Source organism: Furipterus horrens, unplaced genomic scaffold (genome assembly GCF_987537825.1).
Source record: "Furipterus horrens unplaced genomic scaffold, mFurHor1.1.pri manual_scaffold_1, whole genome shotgun sequence".
Lineage (NCBI taxonomy): Eukaryota > Metazoa > Chordata > Mammalia > Chiroptera > Furipteridae > Furipterus > Furipterus horrens.
In genome coordinates, this window is record NW_028327171.1 from 84,083,095 (window position 1) to 84,102,702 (window position 19,608).

General features: G+C 37.5%; 2 protein-coding genes across 2 annotated transcripts in view; one reads left to right on the forward strand and one right to left on the reverse strand.

Moving 5' to 3' along the window:
- FILIP1L (filamin A interacting protein 1 like) overlaps window positions 1-7,998 on the forward strand; it is a 291,329-nt gene extending 283,331 nt beyond the window's left edge. Inside the window, exon 6 of the mRNA XM_090276095.1 lies at window positions 7,323-7,998. Coding sequence (XP_090132221.1) covers window positions 7,323-7,514 — 192 coding nt within the window. The 3' untranslated portion in view covers window positions 7,515-7,998. The remainder of the gene's footprint in view (window positions 1-7,322) is intronic.
- The window catches only part of CMSS1 (cms1 ribosomal small subunit homolog), a 389,163-nt gene extending 371,090 nt beyond the window's left edge, over window positions 1-18,073 (reverse strand). The window contains exon 1 of the mRNA XM_090276096.1: window positions 17,863-18,073. Within this exon, the coding sequence (XP_090132222.1) occupies window positions 17,863-17,926 (64 nt within the window). The 5' untranslated portion in view covers window positions 17,927-18,073. The remainder of the gene's footprint in view (window positions 1-17,862) is intronic.
- Between the last annotated feature and the right edge of the window lie 1,535 nt (window positions 18,074-19,608).

The following is a 19,608-nucleotide window of genomic DNA, read 5'->3' on the forward strand; positions in this document are numbered from 1 at the left end:
TAAACACTTGACATTCCTGCAGGGCAACAGGGACCAGGTCACTGGGAAGGGATCATACTGAGAAAGATGACATCTTTCATAGAGACAGAAGCAGCATAATATTTTTCATATAAAACATTTTTTCTGACTATAAGAACAATACATATTTGTTACAAAATTTTTGGAAAATATAAATGCTGCCAGGACTGCTGCTTTTAGCTTCTAAAAAGGGTAATGTGAGGACTAGGGAGAACAATGGACAATTATTACTATTTTTTTAGGCCAACCTATCATCTATGGCCCTATTCCAGGTTTTCTCAGACTGCCAATGAGGAAGGAAATGTGCTCTGAGAGGGCCATCCTGTCCTTAACTGAACACTTCTGGACCAAGAAGTGGCAGACCCCTCACCCCACAGAGTACAAGTTTATGTGCTATGTCTGCTCAGAGCAGACAAAATGGCCAAGGGGCCAGCCTGGTCACTGGAGGAGAGGGGCAGGATTTCCTTTCCCTCGGCTTGCCAATCAGTGCTTGGATAATGGTTTGATCACTGTGCATTGTTCAAGTACTGGAAAGAAGTGCCTCCTGACCAGGCTTCTCTCAGAACTAATTACATTCTTATCAGTTAATAAGATCAATGGCCTTGTGTAAGGGATGAGGGCACAGAATAGGATGGGACAAAACTCAACTCTCAGACTCAGGAAAGGGGTGTGAAAGTGCCCATGGTGGGAGAAGAAGAGTGGTAGGTGAGGAAGAATTACATTTTCTCCCTGGGCTGTCTCAGACACTTAAATGGTAGCAACGATTTCTCTATGATGATTCTCAAAATAACATCTTCAAATTTTCAAAGCCTACCAAACAGTTTCACAGAGGAACGCCAACTACGTTCAAGATAAGCAGGTGCCCAACACTGCAGTGCACAGTCGCTCTTTCTCTGCACTCCCCCTTTTATTTGTGCTACTATCCCCCAAGTCCAGCCCTCAGTACAGAAGATGGCACTGTAAGATAGTTAATATACTACATTTAACCCCTCACTTCTCTAATCCCACCTTCAGTAGTTCTGTTAGTGATCTCTCTACAACACTGTTCTGATCATGGCAATTCTCCAGTGCCCCCAAAACATCACTTACTTAGCACTTACATTACTAAATGCCCAAAGTCCAAACTTTCTACCAGGCCTCCATCTCTCACCTCATCTCCCCTTGAAATTCTGCACATACCCTGCACCCTGACCAGCACATGGCACTGATCATCCTTGCAAATACCATCATGCTTTCTTACCCTGTATCTTTGCTTATGCTGTTCCAAGGCCTGGAATGCTCTTCTCTCTTTGTTCCTCATATTGAAATCCTATTCTTAACTCAAGTGCCATTTACTCAGGAAAACATTCCTTATTTTTTTACAATCTTCCTCTGAATTTCCAAAACACTTCTCTCTATGCCTCTATTATAGCATTTCATTTTGCCTCTTGTTATAATTCTTTGTTACCTCTCCCTTCCTATAATTTCTTGAGAGCAAGAATCAGCTATCATTTATTTTTGAAACTCATATCAATATTTCTCTAAATGCAGTCACTGATCACCTTTATCAGAATCACCTAAGACTCTGCAGATTTCCAGTACAGGAAATCTGCATCTTATCAATCTCCCTGGGTCATTCTTGGGCATATGACATTTCAGAGCCAGTTTTATATTACCCGTTCTCAACAAAGACACATATGGCTAACTACGTAGCTGACCAGCATTTGTTCTTTTCATAGAATCACAAAATGTCAGGGCCAAAGGACTTTATAGGAGGTATAATTGCTTCATTTTTCAAACAATTAAAGGACAAGAAAAGACAGAGAAGAGTAGAAAATAATGTCTGCAGGGGAACTCTAAAAAACAAAGTCACAATGACCAGACCAAGTGGAATAAGGGAAAAGGATGTATGACAGGGTCATTTTCTGGGCCAGGTGGTTAAAAACACAGCCTAGGAAATGGCACTGCTCATTCAGCTGCCGCTATTACCAGACTTAGCAACGTGTCTCCAATAATTAATCCAAAAAAGGGATAACAAGTGATAGGGCAGGAAAACAAGAAAGGTAAGATAATCAAAGAAGGTAAGTTATTATTATTATGATCAAGAAATAGGCATCTTAAGAAGAGATATAAGGAAAAAAGGCAAAGATGATAATGTTGACATTAATAACAACTACATTTATCTGGCCCTTTGTATGTGCCAGGGACTTTCCTAAACAATATCTCTACTTCCCAAAATATTTGGCAATAGGTATTCTAATCCCCAGATATGGACTACAAATGAGTAACCTTAAGTCTGCATAGGTTAACTGGCTTGTTCAAGGACACGCCACTAGTTGCTTCCAAAACCAGAACGAAGGCCCAAGTCTATTTGGCTCTGAAGCCTGTGTTCTAGCCACTAACCTGAGGCTGTTGTAAAATGTAATCCTGCAGATGATTTTTAAAAAGTAAATGGGTGCAAATAAAGGAATAAGAAATAAGGAGAGGTTACAATAAGAAAGCTAAGATGAAAAACTTGACAGATGAATAAAAAGAAAGGGGATAAACAAGGAAGACATTTCAAGGTTAGCATACTTTATTTTAAGATACTATTTCTGCATGTGATGCTATGTGTCTGGGCACAAAATGGAGCAACTGGGGTTAGGAAGGATTTCTCAAAACTGTATTTCAATGTTTATTCTTGGATTAGCCTCTCTGCCCATGGTGTAATTACCACAGAGAGGTTGGGAGGTAAATAGATACAATAACAAACCATGTTATGTTATTTTTGAAAGGCATCAATTTCCTCTAACCTTCACCTCAGAAACCAGACAACTCTTTAATATAAATCATAGCACTGCAACAATATTTAAAACCAAATGTTCTCTCACAGGAGATTAATGGGAACAAGCTAATCAAACTACACAATTTCCTTTTGAAGGGCCCCTTGCCATATAAAACTGTAAAATATTTAGTGATAAAGTTTTACTGTATAATGAAGAAATTCTGAGAATATCAAGTGAAAAAAGCCAAAACAGCATATAATATTCTGGGCTAGCTACCAGATTCATTATCTGTTATCCTCCCCCTTTTTTTCTTTTTACAAATTAGCAGTGATTTATCAAACAATACAAAAGACAAAAAAAGAAATAATATTTCAAAGACATTTTTTCTCCAGTTTACATTTCCTCTTTTTCATTACCATATCCATCATCATTACTGAGGCACTTTCCCATTAAACAGATATTAAAAAAAACAAACAAAAATACAAATGTCTGTCACTCTGATAACATTCAGCCTTGACCAAGCATTCCACAGCTGAACCCCGGAGGGAGGCAGGCAGCCCTGAATCAGCTCTCTCCCCTGTACACCCCAATGACCACAAATCAAAATGATCTGATTTCTTTAGGAGTCTTGAGTCTTTCAGTCTCTAGAGCTCAAGTTGTAATGAGGGCCATGCAATCCCTGGACTCAGGAACACTCCTGAGGGAACAGGCTTTCTTACACAGTATGTTGCCAATACGTTTCCAGAAGTTCAAAGGACTTACAAAATTAATTTCATTTAGAAAAAAAGGAAACATCCTGACTCCAGCTGTTTAACTAGGATCTGGTAACTTCCACATAAATGCTGATTTTGTTCTAGTATATTTTCAGATGTTTGCCCTCCAAGATAATGTGAAAGAGTACAAGGATCAAGTAGAAACCAGGATATATATAGCAACTAAGGCTTCGAATAAAACTGAAAACATCTTCACCTTTCTGTACTTCTTTCAGTTACTAAAATTCACTGCCATCTAATGACTTACTATAAGCAAGAAGTCTCATAAGATGCTCCGTTCTTTTCAGAACCTGTGGACCAAATAAGCCATTATTAAAGAACTGAAGGAATACATTCCACAAATATACTGGTTTTCTTTCTACTGCTCTCCAGGTAGAATCTGATTAAGTGTCCTTCAGACTTATAATCCATTCCAAATCCCAATTTCCATGTTGAATTGAGTTAAACATTAAATATATACATATATATATATATATTTTTTTTTTTTTTTCTTCTATGAATGAGCTTTCTAACTTTCTTAATCTCCTCCAAGACATCTGCTTTCTAACGAAACCCAGGAGTCTCCAACTCTGAGTAGAAGATTCACTGTGTGGTCTTAAAAGAGCCATATGCATGGATTCATCTTTCAATATGCACTCCAAATTGAGATGAAACGTTCTTGGAGCTATTTGACATTATGTTCTATAAAAATGGTCCAAGAGATGACATATTTTAAAAGTTCATACCTCATTTACTGACACACGACCAAGTATAAAATTCATACAAAAATAAAAAATAAAAACAAAAAAACAGGAAAAAAGCCCAGCATTTTTCAGATTTGGGAATGACATTTTGGGTCATTCTAATAAAATAACTAGCCTTTGCTGCCATCTAACGGTAAAAACTATGTAGTGAAATCAGTTATCAAAAATTAACTTGCAGCCTCAATGGTGCAGAAACAATGGGAAAACAGTAACTTTTGGGCAGCTGGCCCTAACGATGACCGCTATCCCCAGCCACAGTCTTCACCAACATGTATCAGTATAGCTTTTAAAAAACAAGCTCCACCAATGCTGTGTTCCATACTAATAGGTTCATCAAACAGATTTCAGTTCTGAATAACTGGTGCTCATTAAAAATTCACATGCCCATATCCCCTAGACAATGGGAGTCAGTATGTTCTGGGATGTGATCTGGGCATCTGCGGTGCTTAAACCGCCTCCGCACCCAGGTGGCTCTAATAAGCATCTAGGAAACCACTGGATCAGGAAGCACAGGCCTTCCACAGTGTTAAACCTCCCACATCCAGGTAACTTAAAACTTACATCTAAAGGAGGATCTATGGAAGTGTTTCTCAAAGTGTGGCAGGCTGACCACCTGTATCAGAGGAATCAACCTGGGAGTTTATTAAAATGTGGATTATTAGTCACATCCATAGACAAATGAATTATAATTTCTAGGAGGACCACCCAGCAATTTACAATTTAAATAGAGTTTCGACATAGATTTTTGTGCACTAAATAGGCAGAATCAATCTAAATCTTGACAAAATTAAAAGACATCTCAGAAACCTATCTTATAAAGGCTAAAATTAATGCTACAGTTACACGATCAGCTGACTTGAATTAGTCCACGACTAATTTCAACTGCAGCCACTATTGCTCATGGTTTGAATAATATGATTGATGTTCACAGAAATGTTCTGATCTCTGAGTGTTTCCTCCCTTTTTTATCCCTTAATATTACTTAGTGTTATCTTTTCTAATTGTATACTTATTATAGAAAATGTAGAGAATACATAAAACAAGAGAAATAAAAATCTATAACTCTACTAACCAGAGTTAACCACTGATGGCACTGGTATATGTTCTCCAGTATTTTCTCTTCACACATACTTAGTTAAAGCATGTATATAGTTTTTAATCCTCCTTTTAACATTTCTGAATAAATACTTTATCTTCAAAAGCCTCATTTATTCAAAGACTGCATAACATTTTCATATGATCATGGTATTCATTTATTCTATCCTGATTGTTGGAGTCTTAAACTGTGTTAATTTTTCATAGTTATAATGTTAAAATGAGCCTTGTGAGCATCTCTGATTATTTCCTAGAAAAAATTCCTAGCAACAAAATAAATGAGTCACAGGGTAGGTGTGAGTTTTAGGGATCTTGATACACACAACTAACCTACTCTCCTAATCATCAAGAGGCTACCCATCTCACCAAACCATTACTAGGCATTGAGTTTAATTATTTACAAAAAAAAAAAAAAAAAAAAAAAAAAAAAGGCTTTGCCTATTTGAGACATAAAAGCATTGAATGAGCTTTTCAGCACTGAAGGTGAGACCATGAGGTCAGGATGAAAGGTAGGAATACCAAATACTATTTATATAAAGAGGAGACTGAATCAGGCTATTAATATCTCATTTGCTGTGTTAACTAATGTACTAACAGAAAGCATATTACCTATACAGTTTATCCTTAATTGCAAGATTCATATTGTTAACCAAGTCTGTATAGTGTTTATTGGAAAATCCAAATACGGTTGCTATAAAAGTTAGGTGGCATTTTAAATAAGTGAATATTTACATAAAGAGATAAAAGGGACTTCACTACTGTACTTTCTCAGTACAATAAAATATGAAAACAAAAAACAGTATAAGAAGGGCTCCAATAAAAACAGTATCAGAAATCTGTGATGAAAACTAAAATGCATTTTTAAAAGATTTATATTTTTGAGCTCCTAGCAAGAAAAGGATGATGCAACCAAAGAGGGAGAAATAATAATAACAATCAACTGTGGATTATAACGGAAGAACTATACAGTTAGCTTTTCCTATCTCTTTAACAATAAGTGTTCTTATCCAAGAGTAGTTCTCCTTAATAAATAAGTATATTTCTAAGTGAATATGAACTCAATAAAGTCTCACTCTTCACATTCCACAACCCACTCTGTCAGTCCAGATCATTTAGCTGTGATTCCTTCTGACCCCCTTGCATTAATAGTGAACGAATATTAATATGAGTCTATCTCCACAATGAGTCTTCCTCCAACCTTTGCCTTCATTAACCCCCAGCACTACCCCCCAAAAACTTACCCACTGTCTATAGAATTGGTACAGTTTTTCCTATCTGGCCTCCATCTACATTCCCATTCCACCACTCCATACAACATAAGGTGAAGTCACTACATTTCTCAACTGTGTCCAATTTCCTACCTCAGAGACATTGCCAAGAGCATTCCTTTATCCTACTGTCAAAAGTATTTTCTTTCTTTGAGATGCCCTCCCATTCCTGCTGTTAAAAATCCAAAAGTCTTTGGAAGTCTAAGTCAAGTCATGCTACTTTCTTCAGGAAGCTCTCTTGGACCCCTCAAATTAACTTTTCTCTGGCAACCTCATGACCCATGCTACCTTCTTTAGGAAGCTCTCTTGGACCCCTCAATTAAATTAACCTTTCTCTGGCAACCTCATGACCCTTTCAGATTAATGTGGAACACTACTCTTGTCTTCTACCATAGTACCATGATTGCCAAAAAGCAAGAAAAAGAGCCTATTTATCTATGTGTTTAGTACTAGATAGACTGTTGAGGGCCTTGCATATAGTACACACTCAACACTTGTTGGCAGAATTGCTTCACTGAAGTTTATTTTTTTTTCAGCCCGACAATCTTTAATCTGATGTGTCCCTAGAACTCAGTGCTTTCAAAGAAGCTGAATCCCCCAAGCTGACTTCATGTCCTAAAAATATCTGCTTCTCTACCAACTGTACCATTAACTACCTTTTGTTCTTCTGTTTAATTCAAGATCAAGGAGGTATGCAAGCAGAGAATCCCAACACGGATCCCTAAACCAAAATCTACAGGAATCAATAAACTTTCCCCTAAAGCTGTCCCAGGGCCAATGGATAAACCTATTCAACACACTGGCTATGGGAAGCTACACATCATAAGGACTGTAACCTCCAACACTTTCCTCCACATGGGAGGGAAAAGGTAAGTCATCCCCGTGCGCTGCCTGGATAAATTCGTCTACAGAAACACCTGGAAAGCTGAAATCACCACTATGGAAGACCAAAGAGGAAAATCATCTCTCCAGAAAATGGTGAAGCAGCAAAATGACAGACAGTTTATTCACAGGTTGCTGGACCTGGTGAATATCACACTGAAAGAGCAGCAAATCTACAATTATTTTTACATATATATGTGCAAATGCATATATACACAATCACTAAACAGACATACCCCTCAAATCCTCATCCTACTGTAATCCAACCCAAATTTGGGATTATTTATCATTATCCTGGGATAGGACTAAATTCACTAAAATAGTTCAAAAATTTTCTGGTGAACCCAAAAGTAATCCTTCATTTCACAGAACTTCATGAATCAAATTCTGCTAAGAATATGTGCTGGTAAGAATTCCAGCTTCAAGAAAGTAATATTATTCCCATCAAAACGAGAAGGCAATTAAAATCATATTTAAGGTCTAAAACTAGGATTTCTTCATGAGCTGAAGAAAAAAATAAGTGGTAATTCTCAGTTGCAAGAAGAAAAAGAACAACAAAAATGAGTAACAGCTGAACACACCCTTTGTGTGGTCTACCTGATAATTGCTGGTGCAGTGTACACACTTGGCTGCTGGTACTTAATCCCATTTTTCTAAAAAATTCTTCCCCCTGTATATATCAGGCCATGGAGTCATACTGTAAGGCAATCATAAGCTTGTAAGGCAAACCTTTTCAGATTGGTATTGCTGCTTTCTATTGTATAAGCAATCAGGAGAGTCAAGAGTCAAAGTTCAATAATATTAAGATATTTTAGGGAGATGTGAATCACTGTCCTCAGTGTTAAAAAAAAAACAGTTTATTATTTCATAGGACATTCTTTATCAACATATCTTCGCTGAATCAACACTATAGAAAAATGAGTTGATTAAGCAAAAACTTGGCATCAGGAGACTCAAATTCCAATCTTAGTTTTTCACTCATTTGACAGGGAGTTTGGCATTCATCAGTTGAGGCTTTGAGTTTCTCATATGTAAAAAGGAGAGCTGAACAATTCTTCATGTCCCTTCCAGTTCTCATAACCTGTGGGTATATCCAAGTACAAAATGTTGAATTCATCTACAAGGTGGAACTCAGTCCCCTGGGAGTGAGCTAAAGTAACTCTTTCCATCCTATTAAAAATGCTCTCACTTGAATTAAAAAAGAAAAAAAAGATATGTCTGTAATTCAGTGCGTACAGAGTAACACAAAGGATTTTTGATATGAGAGACAATTATATTTCATAAAGCTTCAGTCACAAAAAAATATGAAAAGCATGACCCAATGTTTTCTGCGATCCTGCATGGGGAACTGGAGGCATGATCCTAGAAGAAATCATGGGTAAATTCACTGCTTTAGCCAGCTGTCACGAGATGGAGCCAAAAGAGCAGGAGCGAAGAAACTGCGATTCTCCACATGCATCCAGTCAAGCTGGCTTCAGTGCACTGATGCCACGGGGCCCACTCCTATTTCAAGGAGGAGGAGAAAGACATGGGCACCATTGAGCTATGCAAGCCAGAGAGAGGGATAATGTGCAGTAGTCCCAGAAGGCAAATGGCAGACGGAAAAAGTGGGAAGGCCAGGTGAATTAAAAGTCATAAGTGGAAAGTCTAAGATAAAGAAAGGCAGTAAGAGCATAGCGGAAAGAAGTGGGCTACAAAAAGTGATTAAGCTGTGAGACCAAAAATAACACAAAAGACAAGTCAGAGGGAAGTGCAGGGCAGTAACAGGTAGAGAGTGCAGTGGGAAAACAGTGTGTAGGGAACTTAGCACTGTGCCTGACATGATCAGGTAATGCTAAGTGGACAGAGGATGAGTGAAGGAAGGAGAGAAGAGCTATTCAGTCAGGGCATAAATGAGAAAATGTCCTAAGAGATGGCGATGGGGTATGATAGGGTCAGGGAAAGCAGTATGCTGGGTATCATTCAACTCTGATAATTGTACTAATGGAAAGAGAAAACACTGGACCTCCTATAGTGGAAAACAAACAGACTGAAAAGAAGCATAAAACAGGAAAAACAAAGCACCAACAACAGTGCCAGCAAATCCAAATATCCTGGGAATGTTTTACCTTGAAGAGAACAAAATATGTTTTATGTTGGAGATTCCAAAGTTGTTTTCTGTGTCAGGAGACTCCCTAAAATATATTTTCATGGCAAGCTGGCCCAAGTTCAGCGCAAGAAAGAAAAAAGGGACAAGATATTGTACAAAGTACTAAAAAATGGTAAGAAAATAGCAACACTTCTACTGCAAGCAGTAGAAATCCATCTTCAAATGATAATACAGTTCTGATCCCATTCAAAGGAGAGTCTTTAAACTAACAAAGTCTATTTTAACAAAAGGATTACCAACTAAAACCATACTTATTTTAAGCAATATGTAATACTAAATAAAAATGCATAAAGATCTGAGAACTGGGAATACTATTTGGAATTCAAGAAAATGGTGTTGGACCTATAACACGACTGAAATAAAAAGAATCCTGCGTCCTGAGCATAATCCCATTTTCTGCTGAGATGTCACCCATCTGAAGAACAATGGAAATAAATGAAGCTGTTATAATAATTTATTTAAATTTTTAAAAGGAAGAAAAGAAAAATCCAAGTGAATAAAAACAAATCCAGTATGTAACAAAACATTTAAATAACCAATACTTTTATGCTGGAGTCCTTTCTCAGCCCTTCATTTACTGGGTTGGCCAAAAAGTCTGTTATGTTTTCCGTAAGATGGCCCTAGGCAGTGCTCAGTTGTCTTTAACTTCATTCGAAACAATTTTGTTAGACTGTGTTGGGACAACTGTCATATCAGCATGCATTAAAAAAAACTTATCAAAATTGGTGAATTTTTGTGCAGCCATTTTAATATTAAAGATGGAAGAAGATACACAACAATTTTGGTGTATTATACTTTATTATTTCAAGAAAAGTAAAAATGCAACTGAAACAGAAAAAGAAGATTTGTGCAGTGTATGGAGAAGGTGCTGTGACTGACTGAACATCAAAAGTGATTTGTGAGGTTTCTTGGTACTACTGACAGTTAAGCCAAATAATTCTTTGTTGTGGGGCTGTCTTACGCACTGGAAGATGTTTAGCAGCACCCCTGGTCTCTACCCACCACTAGAAGACAATAGCGGGAGATAGCTGACATACTGAAAATATCCACATCAATAAAGGTATTGGTGAAAATGAAAAATGTGTCTTATTTTATGAAAAAAACTAAACGGACTTTTTGGCCAACCCAATATTTAGCTTCAGTGATTTCTGAACTATTTTCCTTGTAACTGTTTGAAATACAGTATAGGCACACAGATGTGTATTTTTACAAACTGAAGGCTAGATCCTCCAACTGACTCACTTTATTGCAATACTTGCTTTATTGTGGTGGTCTGGAACTGAACCTGCAATTACTCCGAGATGTGCCTGTATCTGATTTTAACAGGAATGTGACTGTTCTAATATATGACTGATAATTATGGACTGAGTAATGGAGTAATTGACTTAAAATACAGTTCTTTCTGGAGTACATTTAAACTTCTCCTTCTTCACGGGACATGCACCACACAACCTGGCATCAGACTCTAAGTCTAGGGCACAAATTTGGCCTACTCTCTCAAAAGACGAAAATTTCTTGAGATGTGAAAATTACATGAAATTCAAATTTCATTGTCTATAAAGTTCTTCTATTAGAACATAGCCACACTTGTTTGTTAACATATTTATTGTCTGTGATTGCATTTTTGTTAGTATGGCAGAGGCAAGTAGATGCAGCAGTAAACATCTGGCCAGCAAAGCCTAGCCTAAAATATACACTATCTGGCCTTTTGTAAAAAAAGTTTGCTGACCTATGCTCTAGTGTGAACTAGACTAACAAGTAATTCAGAAACAAGGGCTTAAGAAAAAGTTAATCGACCAATTTTTAAAAGTAATCCTAGTAATTGTTAATAGTACTAGTAAATACTAATAATTCAAGTAAGAATTCTATGAAAGCTGATGAAAATGGGGAAACTGTATTTCAAGTTGTTTGTGATATATTTAGTAAAATGTATATGCAATTTTATGACTGCACTAAAGTAGTCAACTAAAAAGCATCAGATAAGAACAGATCAAAGAATTTGTGCCCCCAAATAATGTGTTATTGTTGAACCTGAAGGAGGAAATGGAAATATTTCTAGGCCTTCCAAATTCCTGGTATTTTTAAAGAGATTCATAGACATTTAGCAAAATTACAGAACTACTACTGTACATGTGATTTGGAGAAAGATGTGTAAATTGTTCCTTTAAGCATTCATAACTGTTGTCAAGAACTTGTTTAATCATTTTCAAGAATCATGGAAATTGTTTATATTACTGAGCTCAAGCAGTTCACCACTTGGGGCGGTCTCTATTCAAAATCGAGATGTGGATGTCTCAAGGTGGTTTCATCTACTTCCAGCAAGTCCAGGAGGCAGGGTATTCATATCCGAAGTTTGCCTCCTTGAAGGGAGGCTTAGCCATTGCTTATATACAGTATTTTGTCAATTTTACATATTAATGTATAAGTCCCTTAATGTAAGCAAATTATTTCCCCTCTAATTCTATTACAAGTGTCTAAAATAGGGCAAAGTGTGAGAGCTCAATAAACTATTTTGAAAATAACATGTGCTGAGATTGATTCTCTGTTGTATGTTATCAAAATCTACCATAAATATTCCAAGTCTGAGTTTTATATGTAGAGACCCTGCTTTACAGCATCTACTAACGCATGGATGCCTATAGGTAAAACTGATACTGTAAAGGACTAACTATGATGTGAAAAAGGGGAAAAAACAAAAACAAAAAACCAACTCAATTCAGGTCTGAAGGAAAGATCCAAGATTTTCCCCTACTTCATCATTTCGAAAAGGAATTCAGCATAGATTTGAAGGAGATACTGTATGACATTTTTTAAAATTACAATAATCATTTAAGCAATTTCAAACAAAGTGATCACATTGATTCCAGGTGAAAAAAGCTGTCACCTACAGGTATTATTGGCTTATTTACAAAGCAAAAGCCTATTGTTCCTTTCAAAAGATAATTTATAAAACTAAGTCCAAATATAGTTAGAATAAAATGTTAGTAGACAGAGTTGTACAACCAGAATTTCTAACATATTTTTTTAAAGAGAAAAGCAGCATCTGCCAATTCTGTCAAAAGCCTAGGCAGGATTTTGACAACTCTTTTCATTGAGCAAATTTCTTTAGATGTGGAACTCCTATGTTGAGGTCTCCAAGATGTGGCTATAAATTAATTACTCAATGAACAAATACTTAATGAGTGTCCCTGTGTACCTAGATACTACTTTAGGCCCTGAAGATACAGCAAAGAACAAGATAAACAAATCCCTGCTCACATGGAGCTTACCTTTAGTGTGAGGAGACTATAATAATTTAACAAGGAAAAAAACAGTTGGTGATAAGTACTCTGCTGATAATTACCATAATGTGATAATGTAATAGAACTACTCTAGACTGGCTGGTCTTTTAGTAATATCTAAACTGAGGTCTTAATATTAAAAGGTTAGCCATTTGAAGTTCAAAAGAACAGCCCAGAAATGAAAAGGGACAGCTATAGCAAAAGCCTAAAAGAGAATGAGTTTGGCCTGCTGAGAGACAGAATGAAGGCTGGTGTACTGGGACAGCATAAAGTAGAAGGGAGTAAGTAATCTAGGTTTTATTCTGTGGGTCAGAGGGAAGCCAATGGAGGAAATGTGATCTGATTTCTATTTTATTTTATTTTATTTATTTTAAAGATTTATTTATTTTCAGAGAGAGGGGAAAGGAAGGAGAAAGAGAGGGAGAGAAACATCAACCAGTTGCCTCTCACATGCCTCCAAATGGGGACCTGGCCCGCAACCCAGGCATGTACCCTGACTGGGAATTGAACCAGCGACCCTTCGGTTCTCAGACCTGCGCTCAATCCACTGAGCCACATCAGCCAGGGCTGATTTCTGTTTTAAAAGGATCACTCTGGCTGCTGAGTGAAGAGCAGTCCATAGAGGGACAAGATGGAAACTGGAAGCCCTGTTAGTTTACTGCAATAGTTAAGGAAACGAAGGATGACAGCATGTACTCTGATGGATTTACCAAAAAAGGGAAAATGGAAAAAAAAGTGTTTTAGAATATGTTTTGGAAGTAGAAACAAGAGTTGACAGATCAGATGTGAGAGGTGAAGAAAATGAATAAATAAATCAGAACATTGCTAGGCTTTGTGAAATTGGGTAGTTGGTGATTTAGTTTACTGAGATACGGCAGTCTGGAGAAAAAGCAGGTTTGGGAATAATTGGGTCTTATTTGCATTTGACATTCCTATGAAATAAATAAAGACTTCATGAAGACAGCCAGGTATGTGAATCTTGAGCTCTAGGACCAAGTTTAATTTCCTGGCAAAGAGATGGTTCTCAAAGTCCAATGGTACAACCTATGGTACTTATTTGTATCTAAGTAATCAATGTACTTTAGAAGAGTAAACTGAAGCAGATTAGGGGTTAATATACACAGTTTGATAAAAATGTTTATAAACAGAAAGATTTATAAAATATGAGCCTCTTTAAATTGATAAAGGATTGTTCTTTTAGCAATGAGGCTCTTAACATTGATAATTAGGATAATTATCTGTGAGAAATTTAAGTGCACAGACTGGTTTCCGATTGTCTGCCTATGAATGACAGCCTCCTCATTTACCAACTGAAAGACATTGGGCAAATCACTTAATCATTTAGTACCTCAATTTCCTCATCTATAAAGTGAAGACAACAGTTAACTACCTCATGGTGTACTTATGAAGATAAAATGAGCTAATACATGTAAAGCAATCAAAACAGTATCTGTTACATAGTAAGCACTCAACAATTCCAAGTTGGCATTATTATTTGCAGTCTCCCACACTACACATAGAAGTGTCTTCACACTTCATTTTTCTTGTCAGGTGCTTGTTAAGAAATGGCATCAAAGACTCAGAACGAGCTAGGGAAGCATATGAAAAACCCACCTTAAAAAAGTGGAGGCTAAAAGTTTTGCAGTGTTAACACCATCGTCTTTAAAAATAACCTATATGTTTGACAGTCATTCCTAAATCTGTATCTACAGCCCTGACCCAACCCTGGAGCTCCAAACCCAGATGCCTACTGGACACCTGATGTGTAATAGGCATGTTATTGGAATAAAAGGGGGAAACAGTGTTCTCTTCAGTTTGTGACTGATTAAGTGACCACTTCCAAATCCAGAAACTCTCAATTCAGCTCCATAAGTCACAAAATCCATGCAGTGAATAACATTCTCTCAGTTTTCCGCTTCACACTGAGTCAACTAACTACATGAAATCTCAGGCAGATAAACCTGCTCACTTTGTCATTAATGTTTTGCAATCATGATTCTATTGCATGTATTGTTTACTATAAGTCAATTCAAATAATTTTTTAAGGTAGGCAGGGAAAAAGAAAATAAATGAAATATTAGATGCCATTAGATGACTCCTAGGCTCTGCTGCCTGAAGCAGATTGCACTGCACGCTCCTCAACAGAAGTAACTCTTAGCTTATTATCCTGGGCAATGACTCCAATCACCACCACCAATGATGTCACCAAACAAGTGATCAGAAATCCCAGGTGGACAAGGACAGTTTCAGGAAAATTCTAATAGCATGGTCTTCCACTCTCAAAAGTGTCTAGATTGGATGAGAAATTATGTCTTCTTATGCAGCAGGCATTCATGCATTCATTCCGCTATATCTACCCAATACCAAGTGCCAGGCCCCATGCTGGGCTCCAGTACAATGCAGGATTCTAATATAAAAATGACAGGTCTTAAAGAGCTATAAGATGTATGCAAAAAGGGTCATATTTAGGTCAAGAGCTACAGAAAGAGTCTCTGAATTACATCCCACATCTAAGAGGTCATGAGAACAGCAAAAACATAGTACATTTCTTTAGACACACAAAAACAGATACCTGGATACATTAGACAAGTGTTATACACAATGTAAAACCAACAAATATGTGTTGAATAAATAACGAAAATGCTCCACTGTATCGTCACCATAGGTGTGAACTGAGAACAGTTGATAAGAAAAGATGTTTACTTTTATAGGCAAGTAGCATAACACAAAACAGGAATAAAAGAATCATTCCAACTCTCTTCCTTTTCTCTGACTTAAGGTACTATTTCCCCTTTGATCTTCAAAACAAAACATAATTTACACATTTTTGGCTGCTCTTTCCCTATTAATATAGTAAGAATCAGGAAATCTGAATTGGTTCAGTTGTGATTTCTTCTGAATTAGAAATACTACACATTTACTTAGGCAAATTACCAGTAAATAATCACTCAAGCAGATCTCAAGGAAGAGTACATGCTCACCTAAAAGCAGTTAACAAAGTAAAGGCCTCAGAAAATTTTAATGTTACTGATTTTCAAAGCTTAGTCTTACAGCTAGAAGGAATCTAGGAAGGAAGGTGAACCTGAGGACTCCAACATATCTTGATGTGGATCCTGGCAATTTAGATGAAGGAGCCTGTAGCACTTTCAAGTTCTAGTGGATTTAATGCTTAGAACTGTTGGTAGGTAAAAACCTAAGAGATAATCCCTAAGGACCCTTTATTTTACAGACCATGGTACTGAGGCCCAGAGAAGCCATGTAATAATAATGGGAAAACTGTGACTTAGTCGGGCACACTTGACTAATCACTTCCAAGATCTTTTCTTTGCTGTGTGTTCCTAAGAACATTACTTTTCTCAGTTTTTCATCTATAAAAATGACACTTACCTTTTAAAAATGTTATTAAGATGAAATAAATTCTTATTTTTGAAAATATTGAGCACATAACTGATGCTCAATACAAGTTGATTTCCCTCTTTCCAAAGGGTAACTAACTTCAGAGACACATAGCTGGTGAGGAGCAAGAAGTAGGACTAGGATCAAGAATTAGGATTCACTTCACCACTAGAAAATAATTCAATTATTTCTTAAATGGTCTCTATCCTTGAATTATGCCATAAAATAGAACTTTTAACACCTGTGTTAAGGGGAGAAGGGTTATTAGAGTAAATATGAGACACCACAGCCTACAAAGAAAGATATTTATGCCTTGAAGCACAGAGATACATTCACTAGAAACAAAATTGCAAAAGAGTCAGGAAGTTTAATGGAGGAAGGATTACATAGACTACCTTTTTAAAAATGACATCGTCTCAGTTTGTATTTGAAAACTGCCCTTGTGGAAACAGGCTTTAGTAGAATTTTCTTGTTTTTAACAGATATCTCACAACTCGTATTTCAACATTAATGTTTGCAGCAAATATGTATCAAGTGTCAATCATGTGCAGGGGGCCCTGTGGACTATGCAGGCATAAATTAGACTTTGGCTTTGTTCTAAAAAAAAAAAAAAAACTCAGAAGCTAGTAAAGAAGAGGCAGACTTTGAAGAAAGATAAAGACCATAATTGTTTATTAAGCCTTATGGGACAAGAAAAGTTCAAGGCCAGACCTATAGTGAGGCGTTACTTAACTCTATCTACTCTAGGATAAAATGTCCAGTGCATTGGCAGTGGTACACACAGCATAGTGAACATGGTCTAAATTGTGTTAACTGAGTTCTAGGCTCGTTTCTGACACCAACTAGTTAATGTGTATCTGTCAAGTTACTTAGCACCTTTAGGTCTCATGTTCCTCATCTGTAAAATGAGTTCAAACGGACGCTATCGAAGGCTCCTTTAGACTCTAATAATCCAAACTGCATGATGGTAATGATGATAGAAAGAAAAACTATAGCTATTTCACTACGCACATATTACGTGCCAAGCATTGTGCTAAAGTAAACCATTTATGTTATCTTCATTTAATTCTCACCACAACCTTACGAAACTGGCATTATTATTAACCTTATTTTACAGATGAGGGGAAAAAAGCAAAACAGTATTAGAGGGTTGGAGTCGCGATTTGAACACAAGCAGGCTGAACCTAACCAGAAGTTATTCTTAACCACTACACTCAAACTGTGTGTCTTCACGAAAACTGCCTTTTTCATTAAAAAATAAGGAAAAGTGAAACAAAGCTTGGAAAAGGGTCCTTCCTGACTGGCGGGCATTTCTTAGTTAATGTCATACTTGTCTGTCCCACGTGTTAGTTAAGTCTCACGCACGCACCTCCACGGCTATACTCGCGCGCTCCCACAGCTGTGCGCCTGAACGGATGACTGCTAAAGGGGGGCACCGGATGAGGCAAAAGGAAGAGCTCGAGGCGGGGGGGTCGGGGGACAGGCCCCGCAGGAGCATGGGCAGCGTGGGTACCTGGGCTGCTGGTTGCTCCCGCCGGCTGGTTCTCCCACCAATCGTCTCCAAGATCGTCTGCCATCTCCACGCGGGACTCAACGTGGGCGGGCCACCAGGGAAAAGCTTACGGTGTTAGAGATCCTCGCTGTCCTTTAGCCTGGGGTCCGGCGGTAGCGGCACTGAGCCCCTCCTCAGACAGTGTCGCCTCCGCCCCACAGGGTTTGCGTCATAACCTTTGTCCCGCCTCCCCTGCCGCCGCGCCCAGTACGCCGCAGTTTCCACACATGTGCTCCGGGGCAGGCTCGGTATGGAAACTCAAATTAATCCCCATAAAAACACAGAGACAAGAGGACACATAAACAACAACAAAAAAAATTTACATTTTTAACCAATTATTTTGAACCTTTAGGTTTTATTTTTGCCGAAAAGTTATTGTCGAAAGTGTGAAACAGGATGCTAAGATAATTTTAATCTGTTCACTTTCAAAGAACTGGAGCCGCGGGACCAGACTCGAGTACGTGGGTGTGTTTTCGTTTGCATGTTAGTGCCTGGGCGTCCTTGTGTTTGTACAGTTTGCTCTTATAAAACGTGCACAAGAACTCATGACCATGAATTTTGGGCCTTTGTTGTAGATGTGGGTACTGCTCTTTTTAAGTATAAAAAGAGCAATATGTGTAAAGAAAATGATTGGTCCGGAAGGACTCGCCCACGGAAAGACCAGGTTGTAGGGAGAGTTGAGAATCTACTCCTCCAAACCCTCTTCCGTTGTGCCCCGCCTCCCGGTTTTGGGAAACAAGGTAAGAAGGGAGCCCCTTGCCGGGTAGCTATAGATAAGGGACCTGCAGGTGTTTCTTGTCTCATTTTCAACGTTAAGTGGCAGAGATGAGCAAGGAAACCCCGATGGGCGGTGGGTGCTGATGCCAGCTGTAAAATAAGTGGACGATATTTTCAGGACGGTCTTCGTACACAGCGGTAAAAATCATAGAAGAAGGTACTAAATGCACACAATGTGCTGGCACTATGCTTGGAATAGTGGTTTAAAGCTGTGAATGATATGATCGCGCCTTTCCAGTGTCACCAAGTAAAGTAGAGGAGATGGAACTTGTAAGAATAAAGGTCTAAACTAATGATAGGCTACATCTTTGTTAATGACAAAGACCGAGAATCAATCTGATGAGGATAAGATTAGTCATATGCGAATAATTACCCAAAACCCACCCAGCTAAAAATGGCTTATAAATGCGTTACATATTAGACTTTTATCAGTGTGCCCTAAATGTCCTAAAAGAGAAAATAGGAGATGTGAAAGTGGCAAATGTAAAATAATCTGTAATCATCACAATTAATGTCTTTAATGAGTAAATGTAAGTGGCATAAGACTGTGATGGTTGATAGATTATTGAAAAGGAAAATTAGATAAGAAATACCAATATGGAAGGGGAAGAGGCATGACTAATAAATATATGAAAAGATGCTCTGTCTCTATTAGTCTAAGAAATACCAAAAAGACTACATTGAGATACTGTTTTCTTCATTCAGTAAATTGACAAAATTTAGTCTAGGAATACCAAATTCTGGAGCATATGTGCATCAATAGGAACTCTTACATATTTTTGCCTTGAGTTTAAATTGATATAACCACTTGAAAGAGCAATTTGGCAAATTCTTGTAAAGGTCAACATACCAAAAATTTCATTTTGTTTTTTCTGAATGACAGCTGTAGTTGTCTTTAATGTCATTTGAAACAATTTTGTTTGATTGTAT